The sequence below is a fragment of the Balaenoptera physalus genome, assembly GCF_965194825.1.
Source record: "Balaenoptera physalus genome assembly, chromosome: 2".
NCBI lineage: Eukaryota > Metazoa > Chordata > Mammalia > Artiodactyla > Balaenopteridae > Balaenoptera > Balaenoptera physalus.
In genome coordinates, this window is record NC_138883.1 from 103,882,039 (window position 1) to 103,904,283 (window position 22,245).

At 47.3% G+C, this 22,245-nt stretch overlaps 1 protein-coding gene and 1 long non-coding RNA gene across 3 annotated transcripts in view; both read left to right on the forward strand.

Annotated features, from left to right (window-relative positions):
• Positions 1-22,245, forward strand: part of LOC309654354 — a 498,770-nt gene that overhangs the window by 344,220 nt on the left and 132,305 nt on the right. The gene's annotated exons all lie outside the window — the stretch shown is intronic.
• LIPC (lipase C, hepatic type) overlaps positions 1-22,245 on the forward strand; it is a 178,713-nt gene that overhangs the window by 147,047 nt on the left and 9,421 nt on the right. For both annotated transcript variants that reach the window (XM_082446877.1, XM_082446878.1), the window contains 5 exons: positions 2,858-3,045; positions 6,696-6,878; positions 7,454-7,571; positions 9,858-10,091; positions 12,423-12,668. In XM_082446877.1, coding sequence (XP_082303003.1) covers positions 2,858-3,045; positions 6,696-6,878; positions 7,454-7,571; positions 9,858-10,091; positions 12,423-12,668 — 969 coding nt within the window. The remainder of the gene's footprint in view (positions 1-2,857; positions 3,046-6,695; positions 6,879-7,453; positions 7,572-9,857; positions 10,092-12,422; positions 12,669-22,245) is intronic.

Here is a 22,245-nt window from a genome sequence, read left to right on the forward strand (position 1 = left end):
GGAGAGCTCAGGTCAGTGCAGGTGTTTGTGAGCCTTTCCATCTGACAACTCTTTTTCCCTAGGACTCTCCTGAACAGACCTGAGGCCCCAGGAACTGGGACCAGAGCTGATTCTCCCAGCTAAATCCAGGGTAACTGGGATAAATTTTCACAGAAAGAAAGAATTTCACAGATCAAAAATGCAAGATGCTGGATGCTCCAATCTGTACTTATTTTAACAACACACATTTATGTGGGTCTAATTATGTGCCAGGTATTGTTCCGTGCTCTTTACAAATACCATCTTATTTAATCCTTGTAATGACTTCACAAGATGGGTATTATATCTATCCCCATTTTATTTTCATATAGACTTTTTAGCATTCAAGTCAGCTATCCTGAAATGAAGGAAGATATAGCTATTCGGTCCCTGAATAAAAGAAAATTAGTTACCTTGAGCTCCAATTCATAAAGGGCTGACAAATCGAATGATAGCCTTTGATCTGAGACCTGGACCCCACAGAATACCACATCACGCACTAATCACTTATTAATCATCCTCAGCTCTGTCCTCCGTGAGTTCACAGCCTGGTGGAGGAAACACCACGCATCCAAACAAATAAATTACCTTAGGATCAGGGGTCCAATACGGTGCTGGCAGCAAGAGGAAGTAATTACCTCTGGCTAGAGGAGACAGCTTCCTGGAGGGGGTGATGTCTGAGTTCCATTTTAACAAATGGACCAGAGGAGAGCAGCAGAGAGGGAAGCGAGAGTGCAAAGATGCAGGGATGTGAAATGGCAATGGGGGGAACTAGTGGCAGTCTGGGGTAGCAGGAGAGCGTAGAGAGGGGATGATTTGAGGGATGAGGGATCATCATTCAGGTGATGGACTTGGCTGCAATACCAAGAAGCTTAAAGATACTAACGGGTATAATAGTCATTTCTGTTCTAGAAAGATTCTTTGAGCAGCAGTGTGAGGGAGGGTGGTGAGATTGAACAGAGAGAGACCAGTTAGGAAGCTGTGGCAATAAACCAAGCAAGAAACAGTGTGCACCTGAGCTAGGGCACTGGATTCTAGGGATATTTGGGAACCTGAAGCTTTGGACTGATTGGATGGCTGCTAAAACAGTGTAAGATGACATCCAGGTTTCTGACTTAGAGACCAGGGGGGCAGTGCGTGCAATAAGATGGGGAGGACGATCTGGGATTATGCTTTCAGGAATGAGGACCAGCTCAGATAGTCTCTAAGCTTGGGAAAGTCAAACTGGGCGGCAGAAATTTTCTTATCTCAGAGAAGTTACTCAGATTCTCATTCTCATCTCCTTTTAATAAAATATGATGCATTTCATTCTGTCATCATAGTGAAAAATCATTGCCCTCTGCTGGGAATTAATAACCTTTCAAATTAATAACCTTTGGGTAGGAAAATTGGTTTCATTAATACCTCCCCTTGCACTTTGTAGTTCCATCATCTCTCTGTCCTGCTGTCCCCTGAAACCAAAAGCCCAAGGCTTATTGTCTGAGAAGCCTGAATGACTTTATGCTCAGAAAGAATGATCAGGGTTCTTAGTAACTGGGCTGAATTGAGTTCACTGATCAAAAATGCTGGTATGGCCTTGTGTCTGCCCCTCGGCCACAGGGGAGCCCACCCTCAGCTGGAACGGGCTGTGAGAGCATCCTCCCCCAGCTCTTGGTCTGTTTCCTAATCTTAGCAGAAAAGATGTCACCCATCTCGGGATGCCACACCTGGGGAACATGGCACCTCCCTCAGGCTCCACCCAGCTGTATCTCTGACTGACATCATGGTCTTGACAGCTGTTGGGCTGCCTCAAAGAGTTGGGTGACTGCCCATCCCCCGCAAAGTGTCTCAGAGTCAGGGTGAGGCTCCCCACAAAGAGAAGCTAGGTAGCCTTTCAGGAAAACAACAGAAGGCGTAATCATAAAAACAATCTTTTTCTCCCTACCCCACCCTCGCACAGTCTATGAAAGATTCCGGGTGGAAATTCATTTATCCTTTTCTGCTGAAAACTCTTTAGCAGCATCTTATCATCTAGAGCATAAAGTCCAGACTCCTCAGCATCCAGGGGCCCCCCACACTCTGGCTTCCCAGCCTTCGGCTTCCTTCCACCCACAAGGTCCCCCGCCTCTGAGCCCTTACTCAGCTGTTCCCTCAGCTCGGAAAGCCCTACTCCTTCCACCCACTCACACATACACACAAGCCCTCATTGATCCCTCAGGGCCAGCATGAGCATCACTTTCCCTGAGAAGTCCTCCCCGAATGCCACTCCCCATCAGGCAGAATCCACCACTCCCTCTGTGATCCTCCCCACCCCAGTCCTACCTGGTCAATGCAAGACTACGTGTGACAACAGGTTGAGCCACAGGAGAGAATGCAAAGTGTCATCAAACTAAGATGCTCCATGTGCTGTCTCCCTAGCGTAGGGATGTAGGGAATTGGAGTCAGAGAGACAGGGTCCAAATCCTACCACTTATTGGCATCACGATTTTGGGCGAAATACTTATCCTCTCTGAACCTCAGTCCCAATTGCCTCTCCCATATTCCCAATGTCCTGGAGTTACTCTAGTGTCTGACTGGCTGATCCTGTAGTCACTGGGATGGCAGGATGGAGGATCTGGTCCTCTCCACCTCTATGTGGGGTCCTCCTAGGTCACCCTCCATCATCTCCCAGGAAAGAAATGGCCATTCTGCTGGAAATAAAACGCTCTTTGGGGTTCCCCAAAGCCACAGCCCATGCCTACCTCCAGCACCTTGCAGTAACCCCACTGCCTAGTGCTCTTAGAAACTTTTGGGTTGTCCCAGAGCTGGCAGAGGTGGAACAGGTGCCAGGTTAAACACTGTCTCCAATTTTATCTTCCAGAGTCATTTGGAAGGAGATCTCGAGCCATTGAAACAAAGGAAACATCACAGGAGACAAGAACCAGATTTCTGCTCTTTAAAGAAGAAACCGATAAGGGCTGTCAGATTCGGCTCAATCACTCAGACATGTTACAGCAGTGCGGCTTCAACTCCTCTCTGCCTCTGGTGATGATAGTCCACGGGTGGTTGGTAGGAAATGCTGACATGCCTTTTTTCTCTGTACTTTTACATTTTCTTTTGTTTCCCTCCCTAGTGTGTTCAATCGTAATAAAAAGATAGGGAGCTGGTGATAACAACTTCATGCATAATACTTTTAAAGTACATTCTAATTTTCCAAGTGCTTCCCCACACATTATCTTATTGATTATCTCAATTTCATGAGTAAGCAGGGCAGAGAAAGTATAATTATCTCCACATTTCAGATAATAAAATGTGGCTCAAAAAGGTCACACAGCACATAAGGGCCCATAAGAGATTGCAGTTCATGGAGGTGAATCTGCATGTTTCCCAAGAGGAGGTAGGAAGCCAGAAGACATAGTCTCCCAATAAAATATTATATTTGTAAGGGTTAAATTCAGCTGCAAATAACAGAAATCCAAATTGGCAGTAGTTCAAATAAAACAGAAGTTTTTTTCCATTTCATACAACAGTCCAGTATATGTAATCCAAAACTGAATAAACAGCTTTGGTCACTGAAGTCCTCAAGGACCCAGCTTATTCCCTGCTCACTATTCTGCTATCCTTAGAGTATGGTCCAAGATGGCAGCTAGAGCACTAGCTATCACATCTGCATCCCAGGTCGCACAAGGTAGTAAAATGTAAACACAAAAAAGTAAAAAAGCAGGGTTTTTAAAAAACAACTATATTGAGGTATAATTCACATTATACCATAAAATTCATCCATTTAAAGTGTACAATTCAATGGCTTTTGGTATATAAGTGTGTTTTCTTAGGTTAGCTTCCCAGAAGCATCTGTGAAATGCTTCCAATTACATCCATTTGCCCATACCTAGAGGGAAAGGTGGTTAAGATATGTAGCCTCTTAGAGAAAGTGTAGCTTTTTAGTGATGCTAAAATTCTATTACTGTGGAAGAAGGGGGAAAAGAATATTGTGGGCAATGATTGAAGTCAAACAAAAGTTTCCAAGAAGAAATTCTGCCTTACTGGTTTCTAGGCCACCCACGATTTGAAGCTTGGTTCACACTGTGAAACCTCCAGAAATCTGGGATCTATTTCATGACTTGAAACCCTTTCCCTACCATCTAATTGAAAAATACTCTGCAACCCCCATCTATCCTAGCTTAGAGAGCAAAATGAGCCCATTGGCCCACCACCACTCTTTCAACATGTATTCACTCATACCCTCCACATGAACAAAACAGACCCCATGCCTGGCCTCATGGGGTAATGGGAACCACATGACGCCATGTGGGTATAGCCACAAGGTGGGTTTGCCATCCCAGAAAAGCACAGAGGCTCCTGTAGCCTGCCAGCAGCTTCCTCCTAGGATTTAAAGGAGCCCCACCCTATGGAAGGGCAGGGGGGTGTTCCACCACAGCACAGGGTTGGCAGTGAAGGTGGTAGGGGCTTTCCTGCCCCTAGAGAAAAGACCTAACACAGATGAGGCCCTATAGGAGCTAAGCCATTTACATCAGACATCAGCTCATTTAATCGTCCCTCCTCCCTACACGGCCACTTGAGTTAGTCTCATCTCTCAAATGAGGAAACTGCAGCTCAGAGAGGTCAAGCAGCTACCACAGTCACACAGCCCTCAGTAGACAGAACTTCAAAACTAGAACCCTCATGCTCCAAAGCCCACACTGTCAAAGACTCCATTACATCAAGCCTTTGTCAAGGATGGGTTTGGCAGTATTCCCATCACACAGCAGGCCTCACACGGCAATCTCCTCACTGCAGCTCTCTCTAGCTAAGCTAGGAGCTCCATCCCTGTTTCTTTAAAAAAAAAAAAAATCATGGAATTGGAGGCAGAGGGTAGAACCCTGAGATGAAACCTATCTTAAAGGAAACTAAAGATCAGACATGGAGGGAGTTCTCTGGTGGTCCAGCGGTTAGGATTCGGCGCTTTCACTGTGGTTGCCCGGGTTCAAGCCTTGGTCAGGGAACTAATATCCCACAAGCTGAATGGCACAGCCAAAAAAAAAGATCAGACATGGAAAGCTTTCCCATGGGAGCGGAGGGGGTAAGGATGGATTATTAGAAGGCCAGTCATCGTAAGGGAAGAACATTCCATCTCTTCAGCTGCTTTAGCCAAAGGGACCTTCCCTTACAAGAGAAAAAGAGAAAAGAAATTGGGAAGGAGGGAATGCATCCAGAGCAGAGCTTTGGGGAGAACAGAGCTGGGGACTTGGTACCTGACTTGAGGTAGGGACCTGAGCTGAGAGCCTTACAAACAGCAGTGCCAGCTCTCCCTGCCTCCACTGCCACTCTCCCTGCCTCCTCCTTACCTCTGCTTGTAGCTCCTTCCACATGACTTCTCTCCTCTTGGCTCAGGCTGTGACTTCTGCCTAGAGTATCCCTTCCCTCATCTCCCGCCGGACAGGATCCATTATATATTAGGTGCTCCAAAAATATTTGTTAGCTGAAGTAATGGCTGACTTCATATCTTGTTTACAGACATGAAGATAGCAGGGTCCTCTTACAAGGATCCTTTTACTAGAATGAGTTCTTTGTTTTCAAAATCTTGTGCAGATTGGAATATACCTACTATTGCTGGTAATAATAATAATAATAATGACAACAGCAGCAGCTGCAATAACTAACATTTACTGAGTCCTCACTATGTTCCAGGCGCTAAATGCTTTACATCTATTAACTTATCTCATCTTCACAGCAATCCTGGAAGGAGGACACTATTATTATCCCCATTTTCCAGACAAGGAAACTGGGGCACTGAAAAGTTAAATAACTTGCCCAAGGTCACTCAGCTAGTAACTAGGAGAGTCTGGATTTGAACCCAAGGTGTTACATCCACATAGAAGGTACTGGGTAGAAAGACATTTATTAAATGAATGCATCTTACCCCAGACTCACAAGCCAAACCATCAGTACTGCTGTCCAGCTTCACCTCTGTGTTCTCGTCTTCAATTACACCCGACTTTTCTCCTCTCCCCAGACAGACCGCACTGCCCTTCTGTGGTTCTGCACCTCTGCACATGCTCTTCCTCCGCCTGGAGTGCCCTAGATACCCTCACCCACCGCCGCCACACTCACCTGCCCACCTGGATTCTTCCGTGAGAACTCCTACTTATCCTTCCAGACACAGCACAAACATCTTTGCGCTGTGAACCCTTCAGGAGTGCCCTGCAAATTGGCTCTCAAACGAGGAACATACACAGAACAGTTCTCCATAATGAGTCAACTCAATTGTTATTGAGTTCCTACTGTGTTCCAGCTCACAGTCCTACCCCCTCTAAGGCAAGCAGCACACAGTGGGTGTGACCCAGAGGTCCAGCAGCACAAGGAGGGCTGGGGGTAGCCCCCCGGGGGACATTTGGAAAGTCCAGAGACATTTTTGGTCTTCACAGCTTGGGGAGGGGGTGGAGAGGGGTGCTGCTGGCCTCTCTTGGATGGAGGCAAGGATGCGGCTAAACATCCTACCGTGCACAGGACAGCTCCCACAGCCAAGAAATATCTGGCCCCAAATGTCAATGGTGCTGAGGTTGAGAAGCCCCAGGTTAAGCCCTTTCTCTTGGAGAGAAGGACCCAGCATGAGCCCAGAGTTGGAGAAGGAAAGAGGTGAGCAGGCAGATAGAGGGAGCTAGCACAGCACTCCCCCCTCCCTCCCTGGGAAGCTGATGACCCTGTGGTTCCACCCTCAGATGGAAGCCTCGCTGGAAAACTGGATCTGGCAGATGGTGGCAGCGCTGAAGTCTCAGCTGGCCCAACCAGTCAACGTGGGGCTGGCAGAATGGGTCACCCTGGCCCACACCCACTATTCCATTGCTGTCCGCAACACCCGCCTCGTCGGCCAGGAGATCGCGGCCCTTCTCCAGTGGCTGGAGGTGAGACCTGCCCTGACTTCCCTTCTCTCCCGTCCTCTCCCTTCCTCTAAGACTGAGTGAATTAAGCTGGTCTCCTAGAGCAACCCAGATGGGAGAACTACTTCTGCTAAGCTCACAGGAATGGGAAGGCATGGGACAGAGACCAGACCCCCAGCGGTCTCTCAAATGCCTCCCTTAAAGCCCTATTTTATAGAATCATCTGCCCCCACTACTCCATCCACTGTTCCTTTTATGCTCACCTCTTTGGATGTGCTAAGGGATCTAAACACACGCTATAAGCTATCAAACTCCCACACACATGAATGAGATCACTCCTGCAAGGCATTAACATCCAGGTAAAAATGGGCAGACAGGAGGCAGCATCACCAGGCAGGGACCCAGGTAGCTGAGCCTGAAAGGAAACAGGACAGAGTCAGCAAGGTGAGAAGCCAGTTGGGGTCCTGAGCAGGAGTTGAGCACCTTACTTGTGATCAGGCACAAAGAACAGAGGGAGCCTAGAACAGGCTGCACCCACAAAAGGCTTTTATCCAGGCAGCTCTCTCCCCTCCTGAAACCATCTCACCGCTGTCTTCCAGGAATCTGTTCACTTTTCTCCAAGCAATGTTCATCTAATTGGGTACAGCCTGGGTGCACACGTCTCAGGATTCGCTGGCAGTTACATGAGCGGAAAGCACAAGATTGGGAGAATTACAGGTAACCACACCTGATAACTAACAGCTATAATCTTCACAGCTGCACGGGGGCGTGGAGCAAGGACCTGCTTTTCCAACGGTCTCATAATTAACCCACCCCCAGCTTCCTTCAAGCTGTATTAGAGTTCACAGGAGGACTTACAGCACTATTTATTTCAAACATGACTGCTGTCATAGACTGCTGTTCCAAGAGAATTTAGAGCAAATCACAGCCTCACTTCCTATTGCCTTTTCTCAAACAAAGGTCTCTCACAGTCTTGCCAAATAGGTCCTAAAAAGGAGATTTTGTGTACACTTTTGTAGCAGGAAAGAATTTATTTTTCAACCTATACTTTTAAAAGCCCAACGTGAGCTAAAGAATGACAGCCCTAAATTTGCTGTAACAGCCATGTTTGTACCTCAGTTTTCACTTTTGTGAAACACGTGGGTCCTACTCTGGGGCCCGTTTGGATTGAGGGAGGGATCTCTGCACCACAAACCTCACCCCAAGCTCTATGCCACCTTGGAAAGGCCCCTAGATACCCAGGAAGAGCTGAAGACACACAAGAAGGCCTTTCCTACCAGGCTGCCCTGACACAAACCTCATAGCCCCCTGCTGCCCCAGAGTCACAGTCAGAAGAACACGCCTCATCAGCCAAGTCCCTGAGGCCCACTGATCCCTACAGGGTAAAACTCAGGAGGCCCAGACAAGGCCCTTCTCAGTGTAGTGTCCCCAGAGCTCTCCAGCTTCTCCTCCCACATTGTTCCCTTCTTGTAGTTCTAGGCTTCTGTGACACTAGATTTTTCTCCACTCTACAAACGCGCCATGGCCTTTTGTGTTTCTGGGCCTTTGCAGTCACTTTTCCCTTTGCCTGGAAAACCAAGCCCTAGTCTCCCTACCAAACTCCTGCTCATCCTTCAAGACCCATCAGCCTAAAACAATATTTCACAAGCGAAAACAATTCAAACAAAATGTAAGATGAATAACACTGCTGTGACCTTTTATTTTATCAAGAAAGAACATTTTTGGCAACTACTATCTACTATTACCATTCCTTCATAAAAGAAGAGATTTATTTTAACACTGAAAAATGATAGGGATAATGGCAGACATTTAAACGAAGCAAATTTGTCCTGATGAGAACTCATTTTCTGGTCCTTTTTTTTTTTTTTTTTTCATCTTGCTGGTGACGGGGGAGGCCTGATCCATGGATCAGTATTTGGCGCCCTCCATGATTTAACACTCAGTAGCCTGGGGGTGAGCAGACCTCCCACACAAGAACCTTCCACAGAAGTCCAGTGAGGTCCTTCACAGACAAACCAGGCCTAGAAGGCTAAGTCAGAACTGCAGAGAGGCGGCACTGGGCCCAGGACCCTCTCCACGCCGGCTGGTGTCACGGGCCACATCAGGCATTATTAGCCAGGCCCACACATATCAGAAGCAACAGGACCGCTAATTACTCTGTTGTCATCTCATAGTCAGCCTGACGAAGAAAGGAATATAAATCACTTCCTTTATTTGTAACTACGGGTGAGGGCTAGAGAGCAGGGACTGTCATGGTCCCCTGTCAATTCCTTCACCCCCAACAGTGATGGAAGCCAGGACTGATACGGGACAACAAAGGGTCCTCCAGAGAAGGTAAAGGAAGAAAGACAGAGGAAAAAACCTTGAGTGCATAAATACTTCCCAGCTACCATCAGCCAGGAGCTGCCACTTGTCTCATACAAACATATCTGTCACTTAAGGACCAGAGCTGTGAGCAGTCCTATTTGCTCACAACATTTTTCCCAGAGAACAGTAATGTCCCAAGGCGGTTCTGAACATTCCAATGAAGTGACATTAGTGTAGGGAAAAGCCAGCTTGTTTAGGGAAATTATTGACAACATGCAGGCAAATAAATTCTTTCTTTGATGGATAAGTTAGAACTACTTACAATAAGCACAGTGGTTTTCTTATATGCAAACAGATGCTCTTGAAAGTAGCTTGAGAGGTACTTAAAATTGATTGGCTTAAATAAATCAAGCATTCCCTTATAACCTTATTTCTACCACTGGATAGGTCCTGCAAACCTCTTTTCCCCATAGATAATAACCAGCCCGTGTCCGATTTTTAGTGCCATGAATTACTACAGTTTTACTGCGAAAAAGTTATGGCAAGATTTTCGAGAGATGCCCTAGGATTTTCTGCCCTAGGATTTTCTTCTTCCTGCTAGCTCATGAATGTGTAATAACATGAAAAAGGTAAAAAGAGCATTTCTTCTCCTCTCCTCTTGCTCTGACCTAACCCTTCCCCTTGCTTTCCTGTTAGGGCTGGATGCTGCGGGCCTTTTGTTTAAAAGAGCTTCCCCCAATGACCGGCTTTCACCAGATGACGCCAATTTCGTGGATGCCATTCACACCTTTACCCAGGAGCACATGGGCCTGAGTGTGGGCATCAAACAGCCCATAGCACACTATGACTTCTACCCCAACGGGGGCTCCTACCAGCCTGGATGCCACTTCCTAGAGCTCTACAAACATATTGCCAAGCACGGCTTAAACGGTGAGAAAGAAGACACTAGCCTACGCTGGTTTACATTCCCCACAACTGATGGGGTCTCTGGATCCAGTGGTGTCTAATCTGCAAGATTCTGAGAAGAGTGTGGCAAGGGTGGGGCCCAGGGTGAATGGTCACCAAGTCCACCCAGAGAGGGGGCCTGTGGGAGTAGGTGAGGGCTGCCGCTCCCCCCAAGCCCTTCCTCTTCACAGGCAGTGGTCCCTGGAGCTCAGGTGCTGAGGGTGAGCTGAGGGGCACCACTAGGAGTCCCCGCTTCTTACCCCCACTCAGTGTACCCAGCGAAGTCTCTCCCGGGGTATCAGCCCTTCTGAAAGTTGAGCCCTGATGCCTGTGGTTCTTCCTCTTTCTCTGGAACCTTCCTCACTCAGGGGGCTTCCTCTATTCTGGGCCCTATGATGATCCACTTAATAGATCATGGTTTCTTGATCCTTGGTCTCACAAGAGTGGGAAGAACTCTTCCAACCCCCGTGAGGTTTAATCAGCTGACCCTACAGGACATTCATTATTGAGATTCTTCCAATTAGATGTTCAGCTCTAAATAGGTCCTCGTGACTTCCTTTGTCTCAGGGCAGAAACTGAATATGGCATTATCTGTGTTGTGATCCCACTTCTCTCTCAAACCCTAAAACCAAAACATTAACACGCACATTGATAACAGGCCCTGGATTAAAGAACAGAAATGTCAGCAAAAACCATACATTTCATAGGCATTCCAAGTTTCTCATTATTGTAAAATAATATCCTGATTAAGACATGCCAACTCACTCTAAGCCAACTGGAGACCCCCCCCCCGACCCCTACATACCACCATCATGCCCCAATCATCTGAAACTGAGCTGAGCACACACTATCTCATGATTACATCACCACCTTCACGTCTCCTGTATCAGAATGACCTTCACACTGGATACTATCTCATTTTGGCTGGACTCCCAGCTTTCCACCCGGCCACGCCTGAGAGAACCTTCTGGGAACTTCCCCTTATCATTCCTTACATCTCTCTCCAGTCATCGCCCTCTAGTCACCAGAGCAGTTCCTGATGACCATCCAGCCCTCTTCCCAGATTTACACCCTCCCTAAGCTCAACACAGACCCCTAGGATGGTGTTTATTAGCTAGTTGCCTGGTAAATGCATCTCTGACCAATTACTGCCATTTTATCTTTTGTGCTACACTTCAGAATGATGGAACCAAGGGTATTTATTGACCTTGCCCACCCTTGGTATGGTTTTTCTCAGTTTTCTTCACCCTTATGTTTGCAAATGATCCCATTCTGGGGTGAACATGTTAACTTGGTCAGTTGGTAACTGCTTTACCATCCTCACCACCTCCTGGCTAGGTGAGCTTGAGTGAGTGAGTGAATGTCTTTGAAACTCAGTTTCCTCACTTGTAACAGCTGCCTCAAGGAGCTGTATTGAAGATCTGGGGAGGCATTCAGTGTAGTACCTGCCGAATAGTGAGTGCTCAACAAATATAGCCCCTAGTGACCAAGAACTGAGATGACTAATCCTGGGCAAACAGCTTTTGGCAAAGTTACCCGTGCTCCACCTTCACATGAGGTTCTTAACACATCTCGTGGTGGTTCCTCAACATTCCTAGAGAAAACTTTACTAAAGATTGTTAAGATTTGGAGACCCAAAAACAAACCCCCCCCCCAAGAAAGGTCAAAATCCTTGGTATATAAACCTCCTAAACTTGTTTTGGGTTAGGCCCATTCAGACCTGGTCACTGGGATATGTCCTTCTTGAAGCCAATCCCCATGCTGGTTGTACAGGCCAGTTATCTTAGGGCATGCAGTGGCTGCTTTGGGACAGAAGGCAGACATGGTGGGGGAGGCCTCAGCTCTCACCAGACCATGAGCCAAGTCCCAAGATTGCCTGGGCACTGGTTTACCCAGCTTTATTAAGAAAAGAGGCATTCCGCACAAGCCTGTTCTGCTAACTCACCCTTAAAGCATCAGCAATTGTGCATTTTTAACCATTTGAGATTAAAATATTTCCAAAATGAATTACAATACCCCACTTGCTTAAATAATTCAATATTTTCTTAGTGACTTGGGGCTCCTATTAAAACACCTACTGTAACATACAGGGTGCCCTCAGCAGCCCCCTGGAGCCTGAGATGATGCCTCCGCACTAAGTGACTGCAGGGGGTCTACCCTTTGTGTAGTGTTCAGTCAGTTATCACACCCACTGTAGTCAGCGGGTTGACCTCAGCACTCTCCTCCTCCTTCCTGATGTGCTGGTACTCTGCACTGAGAAACAAGGTGATCCTTCAGATAAAGGGATGCTAATGTCCTTCTTGCCCTGTGTTCCAGCCATCACCCAGACCATCAAATGTGCCCATGAGCGGTCGGTGCACCTCTTCATCGACTCCTTGCTGCACGCTGATATGCAGAGCACGGCCTACCCGTGCAAGGACATGGACAGCTTCAGCCAGGGCCTGTGCCTGAGCTGCAAGAAGGGCCGCTGCAACACGCTGGGCTACTATGCCCGCCAGGAGCAGCAAAGCAAGAAGAGCAAGAGCCTCTTCCTGGTGACTCAAGCCCAATCCCCGTTCAAAGGTGAGTGCAGGAGAGCCTTCAGAAGGGCAGAATGCAGCCACTTGTCTGAAGGTTCAGAAGTTCCCTGAAGTCTTTTGCTGGAACTACTTCAGGCTCTGTTATTTTAGTGGTTTTGACCCTGCACAGATTCCAGACTGTGATGATGACACAGCCTCTCTCTTTACCCAAGAATGTGGCTTCCTCACTGCCAAGTGCTGGAGGAGAAAGCTTGATACTTTCTGGAGCAATCCTTGGGTTGGCTGTACTTCATCCAATATCATGGTCCCCTAGAATACTAGATCCAGAAGGCCTTGAGCAATTACCTTGACCACCCAGGTCTCATTGTACAGGGCCCTGGAGACTTCCCCAAACTCAGACTGGAAGCCAGTGCTTTCATCTCTGCTCATGGCTTTCAGGAAAAACCTGGGCTCCACGCTGTATCTGTGCTTCCTCATTTCCCCTAACGTTTGAATCAGCTCGTCTTACAAGAGATCATTGTCCTATTGAGGCCCTCCCTAGAAGAAGTTCCGCTTCTCAACCTCAGGGGAGAAACTGAGCCCCTTCTTCTTGCTGGGTTGAACAGGAGGTCAGAGAAAGGGCTGTGGCCATGATTTGGGCTGAAGCCAGCAGAGAAATACTCCACTAAAGCCTAAATCCTCCTGGAGGGAACAAGCCAACATCTGTTGCCTTTAACATTTCTGCCTAATCCTTAAAACAGCTCTGGAATGATTTAGCATCTTACTGTTCACAGCACATGCTCGCGTCACTGGGAGAAGCCTGGTGCTGTTTGCTTGTTACCGTGCAGATATTTGTATGCAGAAGGTGAACACGCTGTCAGTAGCACTTTGCCTTTGCACCGCGTTTTACACACAAACATTACATGTATCCATCAACTCCTCATGGTGCCCACAGCAGCCAAGCGAGGTTGGCAGGGTTAGCCTGGAAGGAGGCCTGGAACCCAGGTCCCTCTGACTCCCAGGCTGGTGTTCCGTTCATTACCACACTCCCAAGTTCAAGCTCCCAGGCGGCTTATTTTTTAGGCACAGGATTCTTCTGTTTATCTGAACTTTTGCTCTCCAGCCAGATTTCCCTTCCCTGAGTCCCAGGAATGACAGAAATCAGATGGAGCGTCTGATAGCTTCTGAGAGCACTTGGAGCGAGGGCGGGATCTTTCTTCCCTGAGGCGCAGAGGGTCCCCTCAGCTGTCTGTCCTTGAGGGGTGGCGGAACCCGTGACACCCGTGGCACGGTGAGGGGATATGGAAGGCCTCCTGCTTCAGGGAGCGCCCCCGCTGCAGGCTGCCAATTAGACACTCATTCGAGCTAACCAGCTCCTCTTTTAAATGGCAAAGCTGCCTGGAGTGATTAAGCCTCTCAGATAATCACATTTTACCAGATCTACTTTAATCCTGGAATGTTAGCATTTCAAAAAACTGTTCAACTCCACCATTTCACAGATGGGAAAACAGAGGCCCAGATGCAGGAGAATCATTTGCCCAGGGACACAAGAGGAATTCTTGGGGGCAGAGCCGGCATTTAGACCCAGGCCTGCAAACAACTAGTCTAGTGATTTTTACCTTGGTAACCTGCCCATGGTCTGTCTGTGGGGGCCAGGGAAGGAGGAGAGGTGGGGGAGGATCTTGCTTTCTCCTTGCGGTTGGCTGGAAAGAAAGAGCATCATTTTTCACCTTCCAGGGCAGGGCTGTGCATCTGAAATGAGGGACTGGGTCCTGCCCGAGGTCATCTCCTGGGGGGCGTGGAGATGGGGGAGGGAGGCGAGAGCGTCAACAGAAGGAAGAGGGGGAGGGAAGAGCAGTAGGCACAAGCCAGGCTGAGTTTTTCCCTTTGCCCAGGACCCCAGATGCCCAATCACCACACGGTGCTGGTGTGAACTCACAGGGACCCCTTTCCTGTGAAGGAGGACCAAGGAATCGCATTAGGGCATCACTATCTCACCCAGCAGCTGCCAAAGCCACTGTGCCAGGCCATCATTTATTCTTCAAGCATAAATAGAGCCAGGGTAGGCAGAGGCCCTCCCTCAGGGGGCCTCAGGGGAGACCAACCCCCTCCCACAAGCTGCATGCTAAATGCTGTCCCAGGAAGACAGATGATGAGTCCCTTGGAGACAATGTTGCAGGAAGGGGGACCCCTTCCAGGGCCCGAGAGTGGGCTCTTGCCTAACCCTCGGAAATGAACTGTCCAGGGAGACACACGTGCTGACAAAGCAAGAGACTTTATTGGGAAGGGGTGTCCGGGCAGAGAGCAGCAGGGTAAGGGAACCCAGGAGAACTGCTGTGCCACATGGCTCGCAGTCTTGGGTTTTATGGTGATGGGGTTAGTTTCCGGCTTGTCTCTGGCCAATCATTCTGACTCAGGGTCTTTCCTGGTGGTGCACGCATTGCTCAGCCAAGATGGATTCCAGTGAGAAGGATTCTGGGAGGTTGGTAGGACACATGGACTGGTGTCTCCTCTCTCCTTTTGACCTTTCCCAAATTCTTTCAGTTGGTGGTGGCTTGTTAGCTCCACGTTCCTTACCAGGACCTCATGTTGTAAGATAACTCATGCAAATGGTTACTCTAGGGTCTGGCCAGGGTGGGCAGTTTCGGTCAGTAGTTCCCCTAACAACAACACTTGGGTCTCTTTATCACCAGCGTCTCATCTTGCTCCAGGGATATCCAATGAAGATAAGATCTATGGGGCCAGTGATATGGAGATGGGACTATGAGACAAGACTGCCTGAAACTGGTCCGAACCCAAACCTCCAGCCCCAGACAGATTCCAGTGATGGGCTGCAGCCTGCACTGCACCCTGCTCTTCTCTGGGCCTTCCAAATTCTCCCCAGATCCACCTCAGCCCTTCCAGGGAGCAAAGTCCTAATCTGCTCAGCCTAATTTGACTCACTGGTGGGGAGTCATATCCCTGCGGTCACATCAAGCTACCCTGGGTACAGCTGGAAATTATGCCCAGATGAGACTCGCACCTATGTGAAAGCGGCTGCTCGTGGGATGCTGCAGTCTGTATAATGCTACATCGCCCTATATGGTCGCTGCTAATCTTATGTGGCTATATAAATTACTTAAAATAAAATCACAAACTTGAATCCTCAGTCATACTAGCCACATTTCAAACGCTCAAATATGTGGCTGCCATATCAGAGAGTTCAGAAATAGACCATTTCCATCCAGAAAGTTCTATTGATGGTGCTGGCATCAAGTCTTTAATCTAGGCCACCATAACTGCACCCTTCTTCACCCATCATGGCCACGATCATCTGTGACTTGGGCCCCCAGAGTCTATTTCAGTGGCCACCTCCAGCATTTGATGAATACTTATAGATTCATAAAGGAACAGACTTGCCCAACCCTGGTTACAGAGAACCCACAATCCATATTTTTCAAGGACATCTAATGGTACTATATATTTTAGTGCAGGGTCTGGCTGGGCAAGATAAACATCCCCTCCCGATTGTAGCTGCACAAAGGATGACTAACTTGGCCCTCATTCCTCTGGCTCCCAAGATATTTTGACAAAACCATCAAAGGATCTGTTTTCTACAACCGTACGCCAGAACTCGGGTAAACGCTGAAGAGGACAGCAGTAGCAGAAGAGAATTGGGAAACAGTCGCTGAGTGAAATGAGGCAATTTATCGCCTACTTCCATTCTCTCTCTCAGGAGGAACCTTTGCTAGTTTGGGAGCCCTTTTTTTTTTTTTTTTTTTTTTTTTTTAAGAGAAGGGGGTGGGAAACAAACCTGTATGAAGTCCTGCTTAGCAAGCATCTTATCTAATTTAATCCTCATAGCAGTTAGAGGAGGTAACCGTGTGGAAGAGAAGGAAGCAGCACTCAGGGGGGCTTACTCTGTCCAGACACCACGTTGGATGTGTTGCATCAATTATCTCATGTATCATTTAATCCTCACAACAACCTACAGACAGAGAGAGAGGCAAAGATGGAAGAGGCGGGGGGTGGATTGATTATGCCTAATTTTCCAAATAAATAAATTGAGATTCAGAGAGGCTAAATCACCTTCCCAAAGTCACACAGTTAGTGAGGAGCAAACGTAGTGTTTGACCCCAGGTCTCCCCGATTCCATGGCCCTTGTTCCTTTCACTCCACACGGCCTCCTAAGTGTAGGACCGAGGCCCGTTCACTGACAGCTCCCTCCTGAGTCATCCCTCCTCTTGGGCTCCTCTTTCTGAGTCTCTCCTCTCTTCCCCATCCTCCGCTGCCTGCACTCTCTCCCTGCACTGTGGGCCCCGGTGGGAACTCGCTCCAGCTGATGAGAGCACTCTTCTGGTTGGTGAGATAACCAGCCAAACTGTGACCTGGGGAGTCTGTTTGTCTTTGGCTTTTCTCAGCTACTTCTTTGGAAGGTTTTCACTGATTTCCAGGGAGAATTCCAGAGAAGCAATGGGTGTAGTAGAGAGAGCAGAGGCTTGGGATTGGGATAAGGAGTGTCCAGAATTTGGCTTTGCTGCCAACCACCTATGTGACCTTGACCCTGTGGCAAAACCTATGTGGGCCTCAGTTTCTTCAGCCACGAAGTGACTGTGTGTGGACCGGCATGAGGGAGAACCACTAACCCTGGCACCTGGGGGTGGACTCACTCTGCCCACTGTGCTGGTCAGTCCTGCACATAGGATGGTCGACACCTTCTAGAAGCCAGGCACTTTTACATACCATCTCATCACATCCTCACAACAACCCTGTGAGAGGGCTTTTAATACCCGTTTTACAGATGAGGAAACTGAGGTCCAGAAAGCTGATGAGGGCTCAAGACCTCTTGATGGTACCAGGAGGCTCCTATCTCTCAGTCAAGGGTGCTTATTTCCATCCCATACACACACACAACACAATACTCCCTGGCCTTCCCACACATACACACATACACACACTCTCCCCCATCTCCACCCCCAGCAGAGGAGGAAACTACCCATAGAAGGGGCAAGCATCCAATCTTGTGACATCAGCATCACGTAAATGGGGCAGTACTGTTGAGCCCAAATTTAGTCCCCAACCTAAGTACATACACGCACACACACATAGGCTTATAAAACCCCTTCTCGACTTCCCTTGAGCCTGTTCTGAGTTCGTTCAACCAGCCCCTGCTAGTGCTGGCTGCTCGTACATTAACCCCCTGCATAAGACCATCATTGGGCCTCTCAGTTCCATGATGTTCAGCCTCCCTCTCGGGTTAGAGGCATTTGAGATCTAGGAAGAAGACCTTGGTGCTGCAAGAAAACACGAGATCTCATTCTTACCATCTCCATGAGAAAAAAATCTATACATTCAAAACAAAAAAGGCCTCTTTGATGTTTGTAAAGAGTCATAGTGTCTCCCAGGGCCAGTACCTAATGATTCAGAATCATTTTTTCCATGAGACAAAAAAAAAAAGGAAAAAAATATTCCCTTTTTATAAATTCCATAACCTGGTGCTCACAGTGGCTACCTTGTAAAAAGAAACTTTTTTTTTTTTAAGTGGCACCAGTGGGGTCCACACAAGATTAGGATCCAGGGTTTTTAGGGTCTCTGAACCCCAGGCAGACTCTCTGGTGAGGAGAATCTCCAGAGGCCTCACATCTCTGCTCCAGGTTTGATTTTGCCTGATCTCATTCAGGGTTAATAGACTATTTCATGCTTTTCATCTTTAAGACCTGAAATAATTTCTCCTGCCTGAACTGAGGAACACGTTGTGCTGGCCTCCTTGCAGTCACAGGATCAAAAGCATTTCCCTAAATCATTTTTTAAAATCCTTATTAAACATGCCATAAGGTAAAGTGAGAAAAATTATTCACCCTTTTTTCCTTAATCTTTGTAACAGCATCATTGTCCTGGGGGGTGGGGGGGAGGAATAAGAAGCAAATTGTCTTTTTTCTTTTTTTAAGGAAAAACACTTACAAAATCCAAAATAAGAACAAATAATTAGATCTGAACATGAAAGTCTCTTATGTATTTTAAAAAATTAATTTCAAGATTTCTCCCCACAAGTGGCTTTCCTAGTGCAGGTTAAAAGGGATTCCTTGTGCTATCAATGTGTGATGGGTTTGACCATCACACTCCTGCAGACACAGGTGCCCTCCACAGCCCGCCTCACTCAGGCTTACACACCTTTGGAGGTCCTGACCTCCTGCACAGGTCCCACCCCAGGGAGACACTGCAGGACACAGGTAATTCTCATCCATAGGATGTGAGAGCTAAAAGGACCTTTGCAATCATCAAAGCCAACCCCTTCCCCCAGAATCGTAGAACCATGGCATCTCAGATGCAGAAATCCGTCTCTTCCTACTCATATTTTAAGAGCAAAGGAAGACAAAAACCCATCTCCAGTGCAGGGACGTGAAACATTTATCCCAGCTCGGGGGCTGGACATTCAGCAGACAGGCAGCAGGCAGGAATCTGCAGCAGTGATAGCCCAGGATGGATGTCAGTGGGTCAGAGCTGGCAGGCACTTTGTCTTGGTGGCTTTATTGGAGGCAGGTTTAGACTGCGGCTTTTCTTCAGGAGCTGTTTGCTCTTTGCTTTCAAAGGGCAGCTTCAGCTTGCTAGAACTGGAACCCCAGGACACAGTGGGAAGGGTCTTTTGGAATCAGACCAGACACCTGTGTTCAAAGTCTGCTCCACCGAAGTGAGAGAGTAGCATTGATATATATACACACTAAATGTAAAATAGATAGCTAGTGGGAAGCAGCCGCATAGCACAGGGAGATCAGCTCGGTGCTTTGTGAACACCTAGAGGGGTGGGATAGGGTGGGTAGGAGGGAGACGCAAGAGGGAGGAGATATGGGGATATATGTATACGTATAGCTGATTCACTTTGTTATACAGCAGAAACTAACACACCATTGTAAAGCAATTATACTCCAATAAAGATGTTAAAAAAAAAAGTCTGCTCCACTTCTAACTATCGGGGTCACCTTGCACCCGTCTCCAAATCTCTGCTTCCTTATCTGTAATTTACCAGGATCATTGACACCCTATCTGTCTAGGTCTCAGCAGAAAACAGGACTCCACTCACCTGGATCAACTAAAGAGAGCAGGCAGGACTCCTTAGAGAGGGTGAGTGATATTAAGGAAAGCAACATGGGCTGTTGATGCACCCCAGATCTAACAGCCAGCCTCTGGGAGAAGTAAGGAGAAGGAACAGCCCAAGAGAACGGGAGCTGTGGAGGAGAGGCTGCTGATAGCAGGTCATCATGGAGCACAGTTCCTCTGCAGTCAGTCTTCAAAGCAGGAGGGAGCAGAGAGAAAAACACCCTGACCTCTCTCTTCTGTGCCCTGATCTCCTGCTGGTGCCTCCCCAGTGCGTCAATCGCAACCAGAAACCATCCTGCAAGGCAGCCAGGAGATGAGGCCGTGGGGTCACTTCCTGGGGTTCAGAGCTGGATGGGGAGAGCAGGGGTAGGTGTAGAAAATGGAGTCTCACCACATGTTATCTTTATTTAGTCTTGTTACGAGGACAAAAGTAATGTCTGTAAAGCACTTAGTATGTAGCCTGATGCGTAGTAGGATCTCAAAAAATGAAAGCAATTTTTTGATTATTCCTATTCACAATTAGGCTCTTTAAGGCAACTGTTTTGGTCCTGCCTTGTTTTCACACAAAAAGCCTCAGAAGCACTCCTTAGATGCCTGATGTGTGCCGTGACTTGTGGAGATACAAGCGTTAATATGACCCCAAGGCTGCCCTCAGGGAGATAAGATCCATGGACACGGATGCCCGTGAGACTAGGCAGAAGGTGACAAGGGTCACAGAAGTCACTCTGCTTCCCAGCTGCAAGCTCCTCTAAGGCCAGGACCACAGCTTCTGGTTCTGTTTTCTTTCTTAATACTTTTAAAAACTTTTCTTTTTCCAATAAGAGTCTAATTAGAATACATGCTTATTGTAGAAAATGTGGGACTTGCAGAAAAGCATAAAGAAGAGAATAAAAGTTACCTCTCTCCCCTCTCCAGAGAAAATCACTTAATACTTTTGTGAATCTCTCTCCTACTCTGCATGCTGTTTTATTAGAATTAGTCTCATGTTAGATGTCCAATTTGTATCCTGATGGTTGTTTGGGGTTTTTTTCCACTTTTTCATAAGCATTGAAACCATTCCAAAAATATCTTTTAATCACTTCATAGGAGTAAATCACGTGGTTGGGAACATGAACTCAGAGTCAGCAGACTAATGTCTAATTGCAACTTCACCAGTTCTTAGCTGCATGACAATGGACAAGTTACTTAAATTTCCTGAGCTTCAGCTTCTTCATTTGTAAAATGATGCGAAGGGAGGTTAAAGTAGGCATCTTACAAAGTTGTAGTAAAAGAAATAAGATAATTTTGAGAAACAATAGTTCAGTATCTGGGACATAATAAAGAGCTAAATGGTAATTATCATAATTGTCATTATTAGTCCATAGTCACTTCCTCTATTGGTGAATATTTAGGGTGTTTTTGATTTATTTTTAATTAAATAATTCTGTTATGACATTTTTGAACTTTAATCTCTTTCCACACTTCGACTTTTTCCTTAGGGTATATAAAGCTATTGGTCCTGGGTATAAACATTTAAAACTTCAAGTTCTGGAGCCAGGTGGCCTGGACTTACGTCCCAGTTATGCTACTTACTAGCTGTGTGATGCTGGAAAAGTTGCTTAACCTCTCTGTGCTTCAGTTTCCTCTTCTCTAAAATGAAGTAATAGTACCAGCTGTTGTAAGGATTAAATGAGATAATAAATACAAAGTGCGTGGCACAAGTAAACAAAATAAATGTTAGCCTATGTTATTACCATGCATACTGCTAATTACATTCTTTTACTCGTCTATCCCCAATGGCTTTTAGCACTGGGCTGGGAATCAGTAGATTTCCAGTTACTACATATTAAACTGGTTGCTATGAGTGTTTCTTGCATACTCTGGGAGATGCCCTGCCTGCTTGTTTGGGGGTTAACCCAAGGCCAGTTCTCTCACGTCATCCTGTCCACATCCTGCGCCCACCCCACCCCCCAGTGCCTACGGCCTGTATCTTTCCTTTTTGCCTCGGTTCAACTTATAACACTGTTCACCTGTTACAGAGTCCCCTAGACAGACCCCAAATAGTGTAAGACCTCTCCAGAGGCTTCTGGGATGACAGGCCAGAGTCCCTGCCTCCACCGCTGCCACCTAAGGGTTTAGGGACCCTTCCTGGGACTTGGGCCCATAGCCCTTCTCTTATTTCTCACCCAAACCCTCACAGTCTTGAGAGCATCAAACTACTGTATTCCAGGCTGGAGGATTCGAGCACCTATTATGCAGGGCACTGGAGGCAATCCACTGCAGGCAACCCACTGCAAAACCCACATGGGAAGACTGGTTTATGCCAAAGGGTAGGGTTGTGTAAATAACCCAGAAACCCAGCAATACAGGCACACCAGGACCCTGCAGCTGAGGTGTTGGCAACACACCATTAGCCACAGCTGCTGCCAGGTTTGTGTGTAGCTACCAACCTCCAGCGGAAATGCATCATTTGGGAGTAAGTAGATTGATTCATGAGGATGGTGAATTTCCACAGGTTGGGTGCATGGGATGGATAATCAAGTGGCTAGTTCCATAATCTATCCTTTCCAGAAGGAATTCTATGACAA